Genomic DNA, 20244 nt, shown 5'->3' with positions numbered 1-20244 from the left:
CGGGCCTCCTACCTTGGTCTAAATTTAGGTTCTCCTGCCCGCCCGACATGCGTCCGATAGCGCGGCTCTGTAGTGACGAACTGAAGTGCTGACGTCAACACTATGACACGTGGTTCAAATGTGATGACATCTAGTGCAATGCACGGCAACTCCATAACAAGCCAAACGTGGGACATTTTCACAACATTGCCAGCGCGCTCAGGCTGAACCGGTAGCGGCCGTTCATATCTTGTTTGATGCGGTGTTCCTTCCTCTATCCAACGATATATGCGCTGGCTTTCTGTGTCTTTTTATCTGCAAGCAGTAGTGGCGAGAGAGGGTTGCATTTTTACGTGACGGTCAATTCCCAAGTTACCCCCCATAACTTGTGAGGAGAAAGACGTAGTTCTACGTCAAAACATAAGCAGGTAATTTGTTGATCCATCTGTTTCCTTCAGTCCATTCGTTCGTTGGTACTCTTGTAGACATGGCAGGAGAAAAGATTGTTTTTCTCTTGTGCAATGTGGACTATTGTATCTTGGTCAAAGAAAAGCTCATGAGTGTAAGTCTGAAAAAGAAAAACCAAACAAAATTGCGGCTTCACACAAAAGATATTTTCAGCTACGGTATGCGAGAGAAAGAGCATTACGTAAACTTGAAAAAATTGTTTAAAAAAAGAACAATTCAGTACTGACCACATCCCAGGATTCAACCAACTCAACCGTCTTCATTAGCACCCCACTTTGGTTGTCATGGAGACCAACGTTAGCTCTTCCTTTCTCATCTCTCAAAGTGACCTCCACTACAGCAAGCAGATCCAGCTCATCCTCATACTCCACAACTCTGAATGTCTAATGAAATGGAAACACCCAGCAAAGCGTGAACATGGTTCACCACATATTTGTCCCATCTACAACTGCATAACTTATGCCAGACAAACCTCAACTTACAGCATTTTCTCAACTTCATATTTTGTAGTAAATATTTTTCTGTAGTCTAATATAACAAAAGCTACGTACAAGAATACCCTAGATCTTTATAGTTAACACAAGCCTTAGATAACTGGGAAATGTGCAGTGATTTCAAAGTACCTCTTTCTCAGGATCATCATCCAACTGATGAAATCTTCTTCTGACCATTCGGCCTGAGGATGTGACACTATTCTGAGCACTGCTCTGAGTTCACATGGAGAAACCCTTCTGTTAGTATGTTTTTTTTTTAAATATAGCCACACAATGCATCATACACTGATGCTGATGCTACTACAGCTGTTCTCAGGAGTGTCAATTTACAACCAAAATCAAAAGGCAGAGTGTATCCACACCAAATCAGAATTCATCATCACTGACGACATCACTTCTTTAGCAAGTTTCATGTTACAGTGTGAAGAAAAATATATAGCAGTAAAAGTAGAACCATTTAAACTGTCATAAGAAATGTGGAACACAATAACGGAACCTACAATGTGGTCCCGATGAGCTGTGATGGAGAAGTCTGAAACAACAGCAAACTTTGAGAGGCACTCCTGTGATTTCACAATTTTCAACACACTGGAAAACAAAACAAACATTTACCAGCAATACATTCGATGTACTCCACATTCTTTTCCACTGCATAGAAGTATTACATGTTGAAAAGTCAACAATGTTTTACACATTAACAAAAATGTACCTGAGAAGAACGCAATGTCACAGATTAAACAAAAGAGCATTTGGAAATTATTGAAACTGAAACCCACTACAGCCACAGATGTTAATGAGGTAGCAGGTATTATAGCGATTAGAGCTGCTGCCTTGCACTTTAAGCTCACAGGTTCAAATCCCACTTTTTGCTGCACTCCTCTTGAACAACATGCTTACCACGAATTGCGCATGTAAAAACTTTCCAGCTGTATAAATGGATAAACTATTCTAAGTAGTTTACCATTGTAAGTCACTGTGGAGAAAAGATTCTTCTAAAGTAAATTTAACTATCTAGCAAAAGGTTTTCCTGCTGAAACAAGTAAAAATTCACAATTTTTAATAAGAATATGTACTATACACACTTTATTTTGCTGGGACCAACATGGATGATTCTTCCAGACTCATCAGGATGAAAGTAGATCCAGTCCGATTCCAGAGAGCAGCATTGCATGTCTTGGATTCCATTATGTGCCTTTAAAATGACACACAGAAAAGAAAGAAAAGTTTTAAATCTAATTTAATTTTTATAATTTACAGTTGAAACAGAAAACTTGTTAAGAGTGGGAATCAAAGTTGTAGGAAAAGTATGTTGTGTTTAAATTAGACTCTGGTTAATTCAGTAGCCATTACAGACCTTCGTGACAAAGTTACATCTTTTCTCAGAAAGAAGAAGAGAATTACAGTCAAGCTCCTGTAATGTTTTATTTAAAACAAAAGACAACAGAAGAAGACAACAGAAAAGTCTTGTCCTTCTAAGAACATTATACATTTAAACCTCAAAAACCTGTACAAGCAAAAATGCAATTTGGTTGCCCTTACTTAGCAAACTGTATGCCACATCAGAAGTAGAGGGATATGTTACCAGTGTACCATCTTTAAGCAAACATATGTGGTAGGTTCCTCTGTGTTTCTTGTGGTTTGGAGTGAAGATGACATGCCAGGGATGACCACCAATCTGCATATAGTTGTCCAAGCATGGCAGCTCATACAGCACTGGAGGACATTCTGAGGGACCATGTTGACACCATCACTTGTGGTTTTCAACAACTGGCAAGAGGTACTGAATCTGTGAGTTCAGGTATCTCACTAGCATTGCTATAAGTGGTGCTCCCTACCATTGATGTGGATGTTCACTGGGATCCCGAAAGGAGATTCTCCCACTGTCCCACTGATGCCGCTCCATTGACACTGCTCTCCAAGGACTAGCCTCCTTGTCATGAACTGAGAAAATTCAACACATCTCAGCAACTTGAAATGAACAAGGAATAGGGAAATACAGGAATGTGTAATATAAATATTAATTTTCAGACAAACAACAGGGAACAATAACATGAAACATTTTTTAAATGTGTGCTTGGCTAATCTAAATATGACAAATTATGGAATTACTAATTCAATACAAGAAATAAACAAAACATGCCACAAAGAAACACAGAGGATCAACTGTAAATGATTTCTGCAACAGCTTTCAGAGAAGAAGCTATTACCTTATCTACAATGTTCTCAAAACTGTACAGCTTTACAGTTTTATTGCTGTGGGAAACTACAAGAACACCTTGAGACAAGGTCACGTCCAGAACTGTGCTCCCAAACACCTACAAAAAACACATCAAGCAGGCATTTAAACTAGTGACAACGTGCAGACAGTTCTATGAGGAAACTGAAGAACAACCGTACTCTTTTACTGATCTCCAGAACAGCCACAATTTCCAAGGGGAAGACTTGGAATACAGCCAGGTATATCATGGCATTGTTATCAAGTCCTGCCTGCAAAAATGAAAAGAGCGAATACAGAAGACAATCATTTCACATGTAATGAATATTCGTGCTTCCTTATCACAAAAAGAAGGCTATAGCAAGGTATTAACAGAAACAAAAGCTCAATCTCTTAATCAAAAATGTTGTATTCCATAATACATCTCACCTGTCTTACTGTGGGTGACTGCTTATTTTGAACAGATTTTATATAAAATGTTTCCTGAGGAACATCCCAACCAAGATATCTGTATAAAAGAAGAATAATAATTGAATAGTATTAACTTTTGTCAAGTACTATAGCTTTTATCCTAGCTGGTTTAATGCATAAAAGTGTTTTGTAATCAAGTTTCAGTTTACTCTTTCCAAAGACAAAGTCTTCTCCCACTTTGGTGCTTAAAATAAAATATGCAAATTAAACATGGCTTGTAATTAATGTGTAGTATTTACATTTATTCATTTAGCAGACACTTTTCTTCAAAGTGACTTGACAATTTTATGTTTCCAATAACTACTGACCCATTTATACAACTGGACAATTTTTCCTGGAGCAATTTAGGCTAAGCAGCTTGCTGGAGGTGAGATTCAAACCTACAACCTTTGGGTCCAAAGAGAGCAGAACAGAACAAGCCACTAGGCTACCAATACGTGTATATTTACCCATTGATGATTTTCTCAGAAAATTTGTAACCCTACTCAACATACAAAAGTCTTTTGTCTTACGATAAAACAGGAGAAAATATGACTGACATCAAATACATTGGCAAATGCTTCCAGAGTTACTAGAAATTTGTTTGCTGAAAAAAACTTCTAGAGGGATTTGACATCATAGTATGCATTTTACTTTTAACACAAAGTAGTATTGCAGGGACAGCTGGTAGCATAGTAGTTAGAGCTACTGCCTTTGGACCCAAAGGTTGCAGGTTTGATCCTCCCTCTGGCTGTAGTACCTTGAGCAAGATACTTACCCTAAAATTGCTTGAGTAACATTACCCAGCTGTATTAATTGTAGGTAGACAAACTAAGTTGCTCTGGAGAAAACCATCAGCTAAATGAATAAATGCAAGTAAAAAAACATTGCAACAATGATCTTTATAAGTTCACATTAACTTTTTATACAGATCTCCGGAAGCATAACTGAACACTTCTCTTAACCTTCCGTACCAAAACAACACTCGACTTCCACTATTATAATCCGCAATTCTCATGTTTGCCAATGGAAAGCACTCTAACCACGGTAGCAGGTTATTGAAAGGACTCTACCTTTACATGTATTTATTGAGCAGACGTTTTTATTCCAAGCTCCATTCAACTCAAAGTAAAGTGCATTTCAGAACAGATGAAGTAGTACAGATGCACACTTGGGACTGTTTAAACACAGTCCGTTTATCCAATGCCAGTTTTTGCTCATTTCAGCAATGATCATGGTATGTATATGATACAGATTTATGGAGTGCTTAGGAGGGAACTGGGTTTGAAAACTCTTCTAGAATTAAAAAGTTCTGAGGGACAGAGGGAGGCCTTTTCACCATATCTGAAGCAAAACCTAAAAATAACACTCATTGCTAGTTAAGTTATACTGTATGTGTTCTACATATTGCTTTAAAATTATATACCTGAATTTATAGCGAGAAGAAAGGCACACTTTTTGTAACTGTTCTCCTGTCTTTGTCGAGAGACGATATAACCAGTTATGTGCTGTCAGCGCCAGGAGGGACGGTGCTTGGTCTGATGTCCTTGGCAGTACTTTATCCTGTAGAAGAAAATATGTGCTCAGATAAAAAGTGTAACCCTCCCCTGTCAGCTTACAACAGTATTAGCTAAAGATCTTCATTTATAGCTCTTTTATTAAAAGCAATGTACAATGTAAATGAATCACCCTTTTATACAACGGGGTATTTTTTACTGTATCGAGGCTACCGCGGCAAGAGTAGGATTTGAACAAGCAACCTTTTGGATACAAGATAACAGCTCGAAACACTAGATTACCCGTTACTGCCTTCCCGACACTAAAAGCATTGTGACACTGTAAACGAAACAGCCAAAGTGTAACATGTGACAATACACTATGTATTGGCCAACAGGCAGGGTACAGAGGGGACATCTGTGAAGATCAGTTATCTACCCATTAGGGTAAAGCTTTTTTTTTTTTTTTTTTTGCTCAGATGCAGTAACTACAGAAGAGGGAAACTGTGTAGTACAAAGGAGAACAAGCTAAGATCTGCATAGTGACAGTTCCACAGACTAACACTTGCACAAAACACAGGCTATATATCAGATTAAAATATGACAAATGACTGCAGGATCTAAAGTCACACCAGAAATGGTGCTGGATGTAACTGCTGTGTATTAACCTGATGGTAAATTCAATCCTCAAAATCATCATTAAATGTACATTTAATGGACAGCTGATAGACAGCTCGCAGCACAGTGGTTAGTGCTGCTGCCTTGGGTCCTGAAGGCCGCAGGTTTGAATCCCACCTTTAGCTGTAGGTATTTACCTTAAATTGCTCCAGTAAAATAACCCAGCCGTATAAATGGGTAAATAATTGTAAGTAACAAAACATTGTAAGTTGCTTTGGAGGAAAGTGTTTGCTAAATGAATAAATGTAAATGCAGATTTATGAAGAATTCGCTTACAAGGGGACTTTGACACAGTAGCACATCTTCAATCTTCTCTAACTTGGAAGATTTCGGTAATTGATAGAGGTGCTGTGGTCTTGAAGGAATACTATAAACGGGGAAAAAAAAAAAAAAAAAAAACAATTTACTGAACTCTTACAAGGACTACAACAGTACTGATCCAAGATTCACCTAAATATTAAAACACGTTGCATTAACTTGTGAAGTGAAAAACTGATCTACCTGTATGCACAAGCCATAACATAACATTTAGTAACTATGATGGAAAGAACGAACCGGGTGTTTCACCTGCTGAAGCAGCACCTGTAATTTTCAAAGTAAATCCGTCCACTTTCATAGGATATTGGGGATTTTGAATGCCTTGTCCAGACTTTCTTGAATACTCTTGAGTCCTGGAATGATACACATAATATATCATCACATTTCCCATACTAATGAATATAAAAATAATAATTAAGAGAGCACAATTTAATTGACCTGAAGGATAATTTGACGAAACACTTTCAAATTTTTTCGGAACAACATCCCGGCGTCTTTGGAGAACATCCCAGCGGACCTCCTGCTCAGGTACACGCTCGTGCTTGTGGACCGCCGTGAACCCGCTCGGGGGCGCGCACGGTCATCGCATGGAACCGGTGTCGGAGGCGCTGAACATGGTGAAGCCATTTGCAGTCCAAGCAAGTGTGGGGTTGAGCGAGCTACTTTGAAACTACTAGGTAAATGCTAGCTAACGCTAAAGCTGAGAGACTAGAAAACTGGAATCGTGCTGCACGCCACATCGTTCAATTTGTAAATTAGCTAGCTAGCAACAAGCATCTGTCGCTTAGCGTCGGGTAAAAGCTTGCTCGATTTCGTGTAGTAGGTGAATACATTTTATAATTGAAACAGCGTTTCAAACGCGCCTGTCGTTATGAGTAAAAATAAGTAGTACGTAAACGATCGTGTTAGTTATAGCTAGCTCCAGTGCAGCATTTATGAGCCTTCAATTATTTGATCGCTTCTGAAAACCATGGGGAAGTTCCATTTCCCATAATTCTCTTCGTCCGTTTCTCGATATGCAAACCGGAATCATTTATCACATCCACATTGAACTTTTGCGTTATCTTCGCGGGGCTCCGTATCCACACATCCGAATATCCTCTTGGTGAGACGTAGGCGGATGTGTACCATTGCATTCTGGGTGCTGTAGTTAAGTGAGCTGAGCCATTGCCTCGTGAGCCCCGCGCTGTAGAAGCGACACGTTACTGCCGTCTCCGCTAATACAGTACATAATCAACAGCTGTGTGGATTGAAAAAAATGCAAAGTTATTGGTTCCAAATAATACAGTTGTTTTGTGCGTCCACTCTTCATTTTACGTTTGAAACCAAACACTTCAGCACCTGGCTATGTAACCGGACATGAATGTTACTACAAATTATTTAAGATCCCCAGGTCACATGTTTTGTCTATACTGTCGTTTATTTGAACAGCGGATGGACCTCTTCACCCTGTCTGCGTATTTTACAACCATGTGACGCATAAACATTGACCATTTCTTCTCATTTTACACAAAAAAACTATGAATTTTCTTTCTCTGGAATATTTTATCCAAAATACTGAAACTCAAAATGAGTTGTTTCTATGTTACAAAATATTTTTAAGGGAAAAACTGAAATATGTTGTTTGCATAAGTGTTCATACCCCACACATTGTTACTTGGTAGAGCTGCCTTTTGCTGCAATAACAGCTTTAGATTTTTGGGGAAAGTCTGTATCAGCTTTGGTTGAATAATGCTTGAGTACTGCAATTTTCATACAATGCAATAGATTTTAAATGGGATTGAGATCAAGATTTTGATTGGGGCACTATAGGACATTTGCTTTATTTGTTCTTGAGCCATTTCAATGTTAGATTGACTTTATGCTTGGGATCATTGTCCTAATCAATGTCAAACTGTCTCTCAAGTTTCAGTTTTTTACAGAGACAAAAACGAGTTCTTTTGTGGTATTTCCCTGTATTTTTCTCTATCCATTCTTCTTACTATTTTAGCAAGATGCTTTCTCCCTGCTGATGAGAAGCAACCTCACAGTGTGATGCTGCCACCATACTTCACAGTAGGGATTGTGTTTCAGTTTCAGGTATATGGGAGGGTGGCACAAATGAGGCCATTATTCATAAAGCACTATTTTAATTCATGTCTGGATTTCTCCAGAAAGCAGAAGAGTGACCCAGCTATGATGTGGGAAGAAGTTATATATTAGACCAAGGTGGAGCCTTTTAGCCAATATTCAATACACTATTTTGCTAGATTGCCAGCCTTTCCTCACTTGTCACTCTCCTTAACATTTCTTTAACATTTGACGTTGTAAACCACTGGATCCTACCTTCCTGTGCAACAGCTTGGAATCAAAAGAACCAGACTGAATGAGTTCTTATCTGTCAGGTAGATCTTTCCAACATGGTTTGGTGTGTCTCCCTGTCTACCCCTCAGTCTCTCTCAACAGGTGTTCTGCAGGGATCTCTGCTGGGCCCCACATTCTTCTCTGTCTATGATGCTTGCCTTGGTTTTGTCATTGCCTCTCATAGGTTCTCACATTGCTGCTTCTCCCAGCACACTGAAGCCATAACCAGATCATACTGATACTTCCTGATACATATATGCAGGATCTACCCATATCTCACATATCTCTTTATCAACATTAAAACTTTGGTTAAGGTCTATGCTTAATGGATCTGCACCCCAATACTTGTAGAACCTGATCATACCCTGCACCTCCACACTGTTCCTGTGCTTCTCTACTTCTGCATTCTGATGCTAGAGGATGGTTGGGCTGGGCATTGTCTCCCCTCGTTTTTCCTCTGCCCCTATGCCAACCCACTAAGTCTTACTGCCCAGACAGTCAAAGCAGTCTAGGACCAAGGCTACTTTGTGGTTCTGTGCATGACAGGTCAAAAATCAAAAGTCTGTAGGTTCTCAGTTTTAATTCCAGAGTGTGGTTAAATTAACTCCCTCCTTCCCCCAGAACAGCTTAATCCCTTTCATCATTCAAAGCTCACAAAATGCATGTCATTCATACCCACTTTAATTCTGATCTCCAAACACCTCAGTAAGTTTGCATCACATCATCTTTCATGATCATGACCAGGCTAGCCAAATATGCGTCCCAATTTGTGTATAACTTCACTGAGTGTTATTGCTATTTTTTGCTCCCTCCATGAAATACTAACTAAATGTACTGTATGTCTTGTTTAATATGCCTTTAGATAACAGAACTAAAATTAACAATTGGATTTTCAATAGTAGGATACTCAGATTAGATCTGATTTAATTATTAATTTATTCTTCGCTTTAAGTGTGTTATAAAATGTATAGTATAGAATAATTTTGGGTTCCAATAAATTACAGCCTGAACCATATCAAGAAATGAGTATTATAAAAAAATTACTGAATTTTGCTGCGTTACGTAAAAGAGTCTTTGTAGAGGACTGAACATTGGCAGTGTGCTATAACAAATTTAATTATGTTCTTGTATAATCTAGAAGGGCTCCTTTGGTAGCGTACGACTGCTATGAAACTCTGTTCCCACTGCTAGAATGAGTTTAATGTCATAGAAGGTAACATGTGCCTCTACATCTTCTCTTTCATTAGTAGCAGAGTTACCTGTTCCAGCTTCTTTTGTTGCTCATGTTTTCCTGCCTTTCCCAACTAGGACCTGAAATGTCAGGACTTTGTCCTCGCCTCTTTCTGCCAGTGGTTAATGCGGCAGCAAGGATTTGCTGCAGATGGAGCAGTGGAGGCAGCACCCGACCCCCAACCCCACTGGGTGCCAGAATTCTGACCAGTCATGACCACATATTCCAGCACAACATGTGGTATGGTCACTTTATAAAATTCAGTACTCCCCAAAGGAAACATTGCACACATTATCAGTAACAGTTAATTGAATACCATTTAGAACTACATTATCAAAATTAAAAAGCTTGTTTCCATATTGCTGTAATGTGTAGTAAAATAAAGTACATTTAAATAAGTAGATTTAATCAACTAAGTTTTTCAAATTTCCATAATTCTCTTAGAGCAGAATATGGATTTTCAAATGTATGAAAACCCTCAAACTTTGTTCAATTAATTCACATTGATAGGGACCATGTTAAATGGTCAGAGGAAGATGAAGAAAACGCAAAGCAAAAAGCAATGGAAAACTCCTCTGAGCCAATTCCAATGGAGGAGCAAGGTAATCAAATTTAGTCACTACGTCATGTGCAGTACGACTGAAAATTGCGCACACATGCTGGAAACTAGTTTTTTGTTCGCAAAGCATGCAGTAAACAAGTTTGAACAGGGCATCCTCCAACATGTCTTCCCAGCTCTTCTGCAGCAGTTCCCACAGATGTATGGAATTTATAGGGTGTTTTGCTTTCACTCTTCTGTGTAGTTTTTCCCGTACATTTATTGCCCAGGTATACTCACAGTTTTGACAGTGTAATATAGCTATATGTACACTTGTGAAAATGTCATCAGGAGGTCAAAATAGATAAACTCACTAGGAAAATGATCAAATAAGGTTACAGCATAACTGTAATGGCTAAAAAAATTCTGTTGTGCTTTCTCTATTCTTTTTACTTTTCAGCTAAATTTGACATAGAGGCTTGTAAGTACTGGGACACTTTTTATGCTGTGCATCAGAACAAGTTCTTTAAGGATCGTAACTGGCTGTTCAGGGAGTTCCCAGAGCTTCTTCCTGGCGGGGATGAGGACTGCCTTCTGGGCCCTTGGTCTTCCTGTGGGGTCACGGACAAGGGGCAGCAGACACTGGTACTGTCAGGCAAACAAGATCAGACGGTTGATGGCGAGGGCTGCTGCCTCCATGAGGCTCCAGACACTGGTGATTTCCCTGGAAAACAAGCAGCCTTCCGGATTTTAGAGGTTTAGATCTTTTTTTAGCACACATACTGTACATGTTTTTCATTAACCTAGAGTAGCTTCACAGATATATGGAGAAACACCTGAAATTTAATTAAAATTATGTTTACAATTGGATAATAGTAGTTATTGATGATGGGTGCATTCATGGACATCTGATTACATATATAGGACCTAAAATAATGAGAATGTGGGTGCAATTAAGACTTCTTTAGTATCCTTCACAGGTGAAACTTTTTCACAAAGGTGAATGTCAATAACCTTGGTTGTATTTGCCTACATTTTCACAATTTTATTTGATTAATTTTAGATTCTATAGCATAAGATGTGTAATCTTTTTCTAGGTTGGATGCGGGGCTGGTAATAGCGTGTTTCCAATCATTAGATCTATAAGGTAAGTTTGTCAACATAATGTAATTTTTTAAAAAATGTATATGTTCATTGAGCAGGAGGAATGTGCAGTATTTATATTGCTCAGAGCTGGCTAACCAGATAATTTGCATCAGCAGTCAAACTGAAGGACACAAGCAACAAATGACATGACCCTATTTAATGTGCTTTCATATTGCCTGGAGTTATTGTCTGAGTCCATTTGGGACATCTGTGGAGAAAATGTTACTGAAATACAAGGGAATAAGAAGAAATCACAGGTTTTTTGTTTTACTTTTTAATATTATTATGTCTTATTTATCTTCTTTAGCATGACTCAGTAAAAACCATCTGGTTACTATTACTATTACATCTCAGTTACCTCTTCTGTTCTGTTCTTTTCTGTGCTTAAATTTAAAAGATCTTCTTCCTTGTAGTAATAATTTGATCATAACATTTCTTTGTATTGAAGCTATATGTTTGATCATGTCTGGCATGGCATGGAGTCATTTCCTGTGCAGTAATCCATACTGGAGAATTGCAGTTTCCAAATATAAAGGGCCATTGAGTTGACTTTTGTTATTTGTCATATTGATAATTTTAACCTTAATAAGCACACACACACACATTGACTAAAACTGCTTGGCCAGAGTAGGGTTGTGGCAAGCTGGAACCTAACCCGGCAGCACAGGGCGCAAGGCTGGAGAGGGAGGGGACACGGACGGGACACTAGTCTGTCACAAGGCACCCCAAGTGGGACTCGAACCCCAGACCCACCAGAGAGCAGGACCCGACCAAACCCGTTGTGCCACCACACCCCTTACACTTTAATAAGCAGAAATATTTATTTAATGTTAGACAGTATGCTTTGTCCAGAGGCCAGTATTGTGGTTATAATACCACAGACTCCCATTTCACAAACAGGACCAGATCATTTACCTTGAGAATTGCTTTTTCTGTAATATGTCTGCTGGTCATGTTCATGTGAGTAAGCTATGATTAGCTTTTTGACCTGCTTAATGAAAAATTGGCTACAAATTAAAGCCACCATTTGCTTTACATGGGTTTTGCTGCAGGGTGCAGATCTGTAGATTTGATATATAAATATCATGGGCCTAAGTATGTTTAGACTGTGCTGTGAGGTGGGCCAATTTGATTAGTGTGTAGCACAGTATCGACTAGATGCCATCAGTTGTTCCTGTAGGGTGAATGAAGATGTTGATTTTTCCACTAGATTTCACAAAATTATTGTTTATTTCCTTTCTCTTAGTGTCCACTAAGGCCCAACTTCTGTATTTACACATGAGCTGTACAGTGCCAAGCAATCACAAAGCTGGAAATCACTTTTTGCAAATTAGTAATGTATTTGAGCTCAAGGCCTCTATGCCCGTTTTTGATGGTATTCAAATTATTCATCCCCATCATCTGCATTTTTGTAATATCTTATTAGTGAATGATAAATCTGTGCTGGCATATTAATCCACAGCTCTTGGATATAGTGGAGAAACAGTGGTGGAGGGTTTAAAAGTTAACATATACTGGAACTACTGAAAGAATTGTGAGCATTTTCAGGGAATACTTTACTATTTTACAGCTGAGTATTTTATTGGAACAATTAGTTTTAAATACTTCTCTCAAGGTATTACAAAGGGCCCCTACAGGTGCCTTAACCACTAACCTGCAGGTGACAAATTCATGCTCATAAGCTCTGTATTACCTGAAATGTAATGAAGATGAAAATTCCATCTTTACCAAAATCACACCAGAAATACCAGTTGTATAACAAATATGTGTTTTATCAATACAATGATCTGAGAGGAAATTGTGTAAGGCTTATACAGATCTAAATCATTGCTTTGTCAGTGCAGTCTTTCACACTGTTCTCTCAGCATTGTTTCCTTGATGGCTGCACATATAACCGTGTTAGAGTTATTGAAATGGGGACTGAAATAGTCTTGAAATACACAATATATCAGAAATAAAAGCTGGTCTACAAAATGTTTTTAGTAAACTGTTGCAATCAAATATTAATTAATGTAGAATCTTTTTTTTTTTTTTTAAACAGTTGTCTGGCAGAGGTCCATTTATCTCCCCTGATGGCTGTTTTATTGCTCTCAGTTTTCAGATGTAAAGATTCCTTCTTTCTAGTTGATATAGAGCAGGTTTTATGTGGTGGCAGTGGGGCATGAGGTTGTGATGTTAAAAAAGACAGGGAACACACAGCATAGGTTGCCTACTGGTGATTACTAAAAGTATACACACACATCATCTGAATCCGCTTGGCCCATACGGGGTTGCGGGGAGCCAGAGCCTAACCTGACAACACAGGGCATAAGGCTGGAGGGGGGGGGGGGACACAGCCAGGATGGGACGCCAGTTTGTCGCAAGGCACCCCAAGCAGGACTCGAACCCCAGACCCACTGGAGAGCAGGACCCAGTCAAACCCACTGCGCCCCCCATTTACTAAAAGTAAACATCCCAAAAGAATACTGAAATTGCAGTTTAACTCACCCCCTAAAATGGCATATGTCTTGGTTTAGGCTCAGGTGCTATTAGGTGTTTGTTGGTCTAAGACGTAAGACTGAGTGAGTTGGCTGTTAAGTCCTCGGAGGGACTTTGCCATTGCAATTCATTCTTGCAAGGTACCTTTGCAAGAGGTACAGCAAAAGTGCTCCTCAAAGTTTTTGTGACTCATTGCAAGTCCAGCTTCCCACCAGCTTTCCACCCAAACTCAACAAAATGATGGTGTTAGTCTGATAATGATTCTTCTCTTCTCTGTTATACTATGAATACATTACAATCCTAAGTAACTGGCATTAAAAATGCCTAAAACCTTCACTCTAAGCTCATTGAAATCTTGCCACGTCTAGATTCTGCATGTATGTGATCAAGTGCCTGCTAATAACTGTAACATAGTACAGAATCAAAACCATTTTTGAATTTTTAACAGCTTATGCCTTATTCTGTTAATTTGGGTGAGAGCCTGCATGATGATCGGCCTAATTATGCAACCTACTCCTTCCATATTTGAATTTGAAAAAAAAAATCTTCATTTCCTCTCTTGTTTAGATATAGGTCATATTTCTCAGTTTGTCCTTTGTTGTTAACATTTCGCTTCTCTCTTAGTCACTCCTGTTTTGGTTTTAATATGTTTTTTTGCCAAGAAATCCATTAAGAACATAAAAACGTCTGTGCCATCTGTCCCTTTGCTACGATGTTCGTGAGCCAGTTTTTTTTTTTTTTGCAGGGGCACGAGAACATTTCTGTACTGCTGTGACTTCTCTCCACGAGCCGTCCAGTTGGTGAAGGTAAACGTTTACTCAGAGTCACGCGTCGCATGGTCGTCTGGGCAACAACTGCACTTCCTAGGGGAGGATGTCTTAACTCTGACTCACCTTCAAAACAGCGAGGGCTGACGTACACGGCGGAAATCATATGTTACTTTTCCCCCTTCCATCGAAGGAGTAGTGTCATATATCCTGCAGTATACATTTACCTGTAAAGAAAAAGGTTCTTTTGTCTCATTGCTCTGTTGACAATAAAAACACCGATTATCCATTTCGTTTGGGCAAAGTGCTAAGGTGTTATATTTGACTTGTTTACTCCAGAGGACACTTGAGAGCATTTTTACGGTGTGAAAATGAGTGCTGTTAAACTGTGAAAAGATTGCTGACGCAGCTATGGTTTGGTGTTTGAGTCAGGTACAGAACTCAGCCCTCGTTCCTCCTTCTGAAGTGGGACAAAGATAGGTTCTCTTCAGCTTTCGCTGTGTCCGTCCACAGTCACGTTGCAGCTGACATATCAGCCTGCGAAAATGGCCGCCTGCCGTGTCCGCCTGCTTCCCGGCCCAGCGGACATTTGATGCTCTTGGAATGCTCAGGCTTTTATAAAATGGCAGCAGCCAGTGACCTGACTGACTTCATTATCTGGGCCAGTGTACTGTACACCAAGTGTGTGAGGAACACTGTTTGTGTTTCACAACTGGACGTGGGGAAATCTTAAGAGAAATGGCTCATTTCCCAACCTTTGTGTCTCTACGGCTTTTTGCCTGTGTTATTAGCCGCGCGTTAATAAAGCAGCGCATGTTTTGGCTTTCGCTTTTCTTTTTTTTTTACTTTGGCTGCAAAAATTAATTCTAAAGACACTATACCATTTTGCCTTTAACCAGTGTGTTAAATGAAAATATCAGCATTTTAATTATAAACACCTCACGGGTAATTCAGGAATGCTGTAAATATTTAATAGCAAAATATACAAAAAAACATATCTGTCATTTTCGACGGTCACAGGTTTTATTCGTAATGTAATATGGTGTTATTTTTTCTAGTGAATTGGCGTGCGCTCGTGTTACATGTTCGCTCAGGCATGGTTCTCTCTCTGTGGGTTCAGTTCAAGCCATTTCCATGTACTATTTTACTTTTTAGGCTTTTGCTATATCACTGCCTTTCTGGATATATAACCCAGTTTCCATAGAAACCCATCTCACGGTTAAAAATCAGGTTATCTATTTGCAGGTGTACAAGCATATTCACCATTTCCTCCTAAATAAAACAAAATTGGCTGCTTGTGTAATTTCATCACTGCGGAAACCGAAACGAAATGAAGAACTGAGAAATATTTTAATTTATTTGCTTCTGTCCTCTTTTTCCAGGACCACCCCAGCTATGACCCATCTCTCTGCCACGCCTTTTTGCATGATGTCTGCAAGGAAGATGCTGCCTTTCTCTTTCCGCCTCAGAGCCTGGATGTTATTCTTTTGGTCTTTGTGATGTCGTCCATTCACCCTGCAAGGTGGGACAGCGTTAGGTCTCTAAGGCAGGGTGGTGGGAGGGGCGTTCCTCTCATTTACCACTTTTCAAGATTTACGATTTGCTCCCTATTTTTTCTGCTTGCCATTGTCCCCTCCCCCCAGTCTCTTTCGGGTATGGTGACGAAGGAGGGTTGGGAGCTTTCAAATCCCAATGTGCATTAAAAGGGGGTCTTTGGGATGAAAGCTAGCTATGCATATGGCTACAGCTGAACTCGTGACAATGTGGTCAACGACAACAAAATGATGTTCCGTTCTTGCCGTGCAGAGCTGTGCTGTTTGAAGTGTTCAACCTCGGTTTCTTTGTCTATTTATTGCTTTATTTAGATACGGTACAGTTATTGATATGTGCCGGTATTTCTTGTCCTTTCCATTCTGTTTGGTTCATAAAATTTAATTTTTTAGAAGGTCATTTATTAGTCACTTCCTCTTGAAACAACAATTATAATCAGCGTTCATGTTGTCTCGTTTAAGTGAGTTGTCTTTTTTGTTATTTGTTTTACTTTTTTGGTAGAATGCAAGGGGTTGTGAACCGATTGACCCAGTTCTTGAAACCCGGAGGGATGTTCCTGTTTCGTGATTATGGCAGATATGACTTGTCACAGCTCCGATTTAAAAAAGGTGCTTTTCTGGTTTTCTTCTACCTGTGGTTTTTAACAAATGTAGCAGAATCTGGCTAACAACTTTACTACAAGTATTTCAGTGCTTTAGTTTTCGTGGTTTTAAACTTTGTCGTAGCACTAATGCTGTTGCTCGTTTCATTCATATGAAATATATTTCAAGTGTCATTCTGTTGCTTGACAAAGGAAGCAAGAAAGCATGCACAAGAAATACTTAGATGACTGCTATTTTAACAGACCTGTTATCAAGGACTTGTGTATCTGAGCACATTTTTTCAATATAACTCAAGCAATATGCCTGTAAATGTTTAGATGTGAATAGTCTGCAATATATTTGTAACCCACACATGGGTGTTACCCAAGACTTATCTGTACATCATACTACTACTCCACAATAATTTAACTGCTGTAACTGTTCACCCTTATCTCCCTGACTAGAACCAGGACAGGGCCTGGGATATGTTGGAGGACCAGTTGTCAACATGTTCATGCTTTTAACAGTTGTGCATAACATCCTGTCTTTTATAAGCCAGTGAAACTGGGTTTAAAAAATGGCTGGTTACATGTAGTTCTGCTTAATAAAAAAAATAAAGCAGAAGTTATGTGTTTTTCTACATAAATACTGAAGTTTAGTACTATTACAGTGTTTTATAATTATAGTAAAGTCTTCAGGGATTATTAGTATGATTCAGTTGACTAAAAAGTAAGTTATTTCAGTTAATCATTTTAAAGGCTAAACACTAGTACTGGTAAACAGCTGTATTCCTGTGTAACATTTATCTTATTTTATGTTTTCATTGATGTTGTGATGTACCAACAGGTTGCTGCTTATCTGAAAATTTTTATTCACGTGGAGATGGTACTTGTGTGTATTTTTTCACAAAAGGTATGTTGTTCCAAAAAATCTTTTTTCTGTACCAACATCATATCACTATTTTAACTTCCTTAAATGCTGTAAATTATCACTTTTATTATCTATTCATTTTGCTTACATTTTTCTCCAAAGCAACTTACAATCTGAATTGTGAATACTAACATACTTGTGATTTACCAATTTATACATAGTACATGTTTATAGCTGGGTATTTTGACTGGAGTGACTCATGGTAAATACCTTGTTCAAGGGAACTACAGTAAGAGGTGGGATTGGACCCTGGGCCTTTTAGTTTATAGGCAGCAATTCTAATTTCTATGCTACATTCTGTTCCTGGTAGTTAATGAATGTAAAGCAACAAAGGTTTGTACTTCATACAATTGGATATTTCCTTGTGGGATTTGTAATGTAACATTTCAGATCACATGAGTAGTGCCCCAAGCAATTGTCACCTTTACTTTCCTTTAATGCATCTTAGACAAATATTTCTCCTAAGGAAACGAATGAGGTGGTACCGCTAAATGTTTTTTTGTTTCAATAGAAGAAGTTCGTCTTTTATTCAGCAATGCTGGTTTGGAAGAAATTCAGAATCTACAGGACAGGCGGCTACAGGTCAACCGACGGGAAAAAGTAGCCATGCGACGAGTTTGGATGCAAAGTAAATTCCGGAAACCAAGCTGACAACTTGAAAACTAAGGTGTGGCTGTGATACAGCCAGAGAGCTGAATTAGAGTTGCTTGGACTTCAGAGAACATGAAAGGTCCTCTTCTCTTCTTCTCATAAGCCACCAAGAAGGTGACAGTGGATAGTAGTTCAAGAGCTTCTGTTCCATTGTCCCAGATGGAAATTAAGTGTGGCAATGTATTTTGAGATTAAGTCAGTGAAAGCACATTTTTGAAGAAAAAAAAGTTTTTTTTTTTACTTGTTTTTACTATAATGTACTCAGTTATGATGCAATACACTTGGAGTATATGAAAATATATTTACAGTATATTGGGTCTAATGTGGTAGTTCTAGGCAATCTTGGCAGTTACTTAAGTCTGTCTGTACAGTAAGACACTGACCTGCAGTACACTAGCTGACACCATCAATTAGGTCAGTACACTACTAATCAATGTTAGCAAAGTAAACATTTAGACTGAGGATGTGATACACTTTAAAACCAGGCTTTTATTTATGGCCCAGAAATGTTAACGCATCAAAATGTTTACTGAAAATACTTGTATGAAAAACCAATGCAAAAATTACTGGAATTATACATTCAAGTAACCTGTGTGAACAGCTAACCATTAGACTAACTAACCATTATGCCAACAGTTTGATAAGCCTTAATACACCCAACAGATTTAAATATTAAACATACTGGAAGTCTTCATTGTCAATTTACCTAGTCAACTTTCTCAATGTAACAGATCTGTTTTTAACAATTTATATTTTATTTTTATTGTGTTTAAAGCCATTGTAAATTCCTACAATTGGTGGAGCACAAATGCATACCTAAACCATGTAATGAGGTTGAGTGTTCTTCAGAAAGTTTGTGACTGATACTGTAAAACATCTTGTCAAAAGACATCCGATTTGTTTCAGTAGTCAAATTTTATAAATTACATTTGTTACGTGTTGTTACATTTGGGGGTGTGATGGCGCGTTGGGTCTGGGGTTCAAGCCCAGCTTGGGGTGCCTTGCGACGGACTGGCGTCCTGTCCTGGGTGTGTCCCCTCTCCCTTCGGCCTTCTGCTGTGTTGCCGAGTAAGCTCTGGCTCGATGCGAACCCGCTCCAGAAAAGCGGTTGGTGCCAGTTGCATTTGTTAAAAATATGTAGAATTACTTTTATAATTCACATACAAACAGTATAACATTTCATTTTAGTATAATGTATTTATTGTTAAGATGAATTTTAGTATAATGTATTCATTGTTAAGATTTACTACACAGTTACTCTCACCGAATGATAGTTTCTTTGTACATTCTGGTTTCTCTCTGTAGATTGTTTTTTCTACCATATATGCAATTAAGGCTACTTAATGAATTCTGGATCCATAAGTACCAAGTAAAAAAAGGGGGGAAAAAACTGCTTATTCTCTTGCTAACAGCAACTAAAATTCCCCAACAGATTAACTCAATTAAACAGAAAGTTTTTACCTAAACTGTGTACAGTAGTTACATACTTTCACCTGATAATTTTCTTCAGGAATTTACATTCAGACTATACTGGCTGCCCCTGTAGCAGAATAATATCTGGAATAAGACATTAGCTCAGGTCATCAGACTGCTCTAGAGATACGAGCAAAGGTACAAAGGCAGGTGCCTGAGGATTTGCATCTCTGGGGATGAATAGGGTAGCTTAGTAAAGTGTGTGTTGCTTTGCAGAGCTGAACAAGTGAAAACATCAGGCTGTGTCAGTTCTCAGCCAACGTGTTGAAAGGAACAAGGATGCAAGGCCCGGAGCACTACAGATCACCATTATTGCACCCACAGGCGCTGTCTGTAAATCCACATTTGTCATTTTCACATTGTGTTTTCCTCCTCTGATCCAGTCACTTAATTTTTTAAAATATTTAGTATCTGAAAGGTACCATAGTGTCAGCAAAGACAAAGGAGGTAAGAGTGA

The 20244-nt window shown here is 38.7% G+C and overlaps 2 protein-coding genes across 3 annotated transcripts; one reads left to right on the top strand and one right to left on the bottom strand.

The window, feature by feature from the left end:
• Positions 1-331: 331 nt before the first annotated feature.
• On the bottom strand, positions 332-7255 carry dcaf17 (ddb1 and cul4 associated factor 17). Its single transcript, XM_018729678.2, has 14 exons — positions 6537-7255; positions 6348-6451; positions 6057-6147; positions 5033-5169; positions 3586-3664; positions 3339-3428; positions 3149-3256; positions 2777-2882; positions 2524-2666; positions 2024-2133; positions 1442-1529; positions 1071-1154; positions 675-830; positions 332-547 (listed from the first exon to the last, which is right to left on the bottom strand). Exons 1-14 carry the CDS (start codon positions 6723-6725, stop codon positions 434-436), a joined length of 1599 nt encoding a protein of 532 aa, XP_018585194.1. The 5' UTR covers positions 6726-7255; the 3' UTR covers positions 332-433.
• On the top strand, positions 6705-18859 carry mettl8 (methyltransferase 8, methylcytidine). 2 transcript variants are annotated; one of them, XM_018729679.2, is made up of 11 exons: positions 6712-6775; positions 8089-8482; positions 9750-9912; positions 10183-10274; positions 10671-10966; positions 11308-11357; positions 14580-14640; positions 15984-16123; positions 16654-16760; positions 17580-17645; positions 18175-18859. In XM_018729679.2, the coding sequence occupies exons 2-11, from the start codon at positions 8464-8466 to the stop codon at positions 18312-18314; spliced, it is 1134 nt and encodes a 377-aa protein (XP_018585195.2). In that variant the 5' UTR covers positions 6712-6775; positions 8089-8463; the 3' UTR covers positions 18315-18859. The 2 variants fall into 2 exon arrangements, with proteins under 2 accessions (XP_029112661.1, XP_018585195.2); XM_029256828.1 differs by lacking the exon at positions 8089-8482 and having other exon boundaries at positions 6705-6775.
• The last annotated feature ends 1385 nt before the right edge of the window (positions 18860-20244 follow it).

This window comes from Scleropages formosus, chromosome 12 (genome assembly GCF_900964775.1).
Source record: "Scleropages formosus chromosome 12, fSclFor1.1, whole genome shotgun sequence".
Taxonomy (NCBI): Eukaryota; Metazoa; Chordata; class Actinopteri; order Osteoglossiformes; family Osteoglossidae; genus Scleropages; species Scleropages formosus.
Note: the sequence above shows the minus strand (reverse complement) of the source record. Positions and strands in the feature narration are given on the sequence as shown.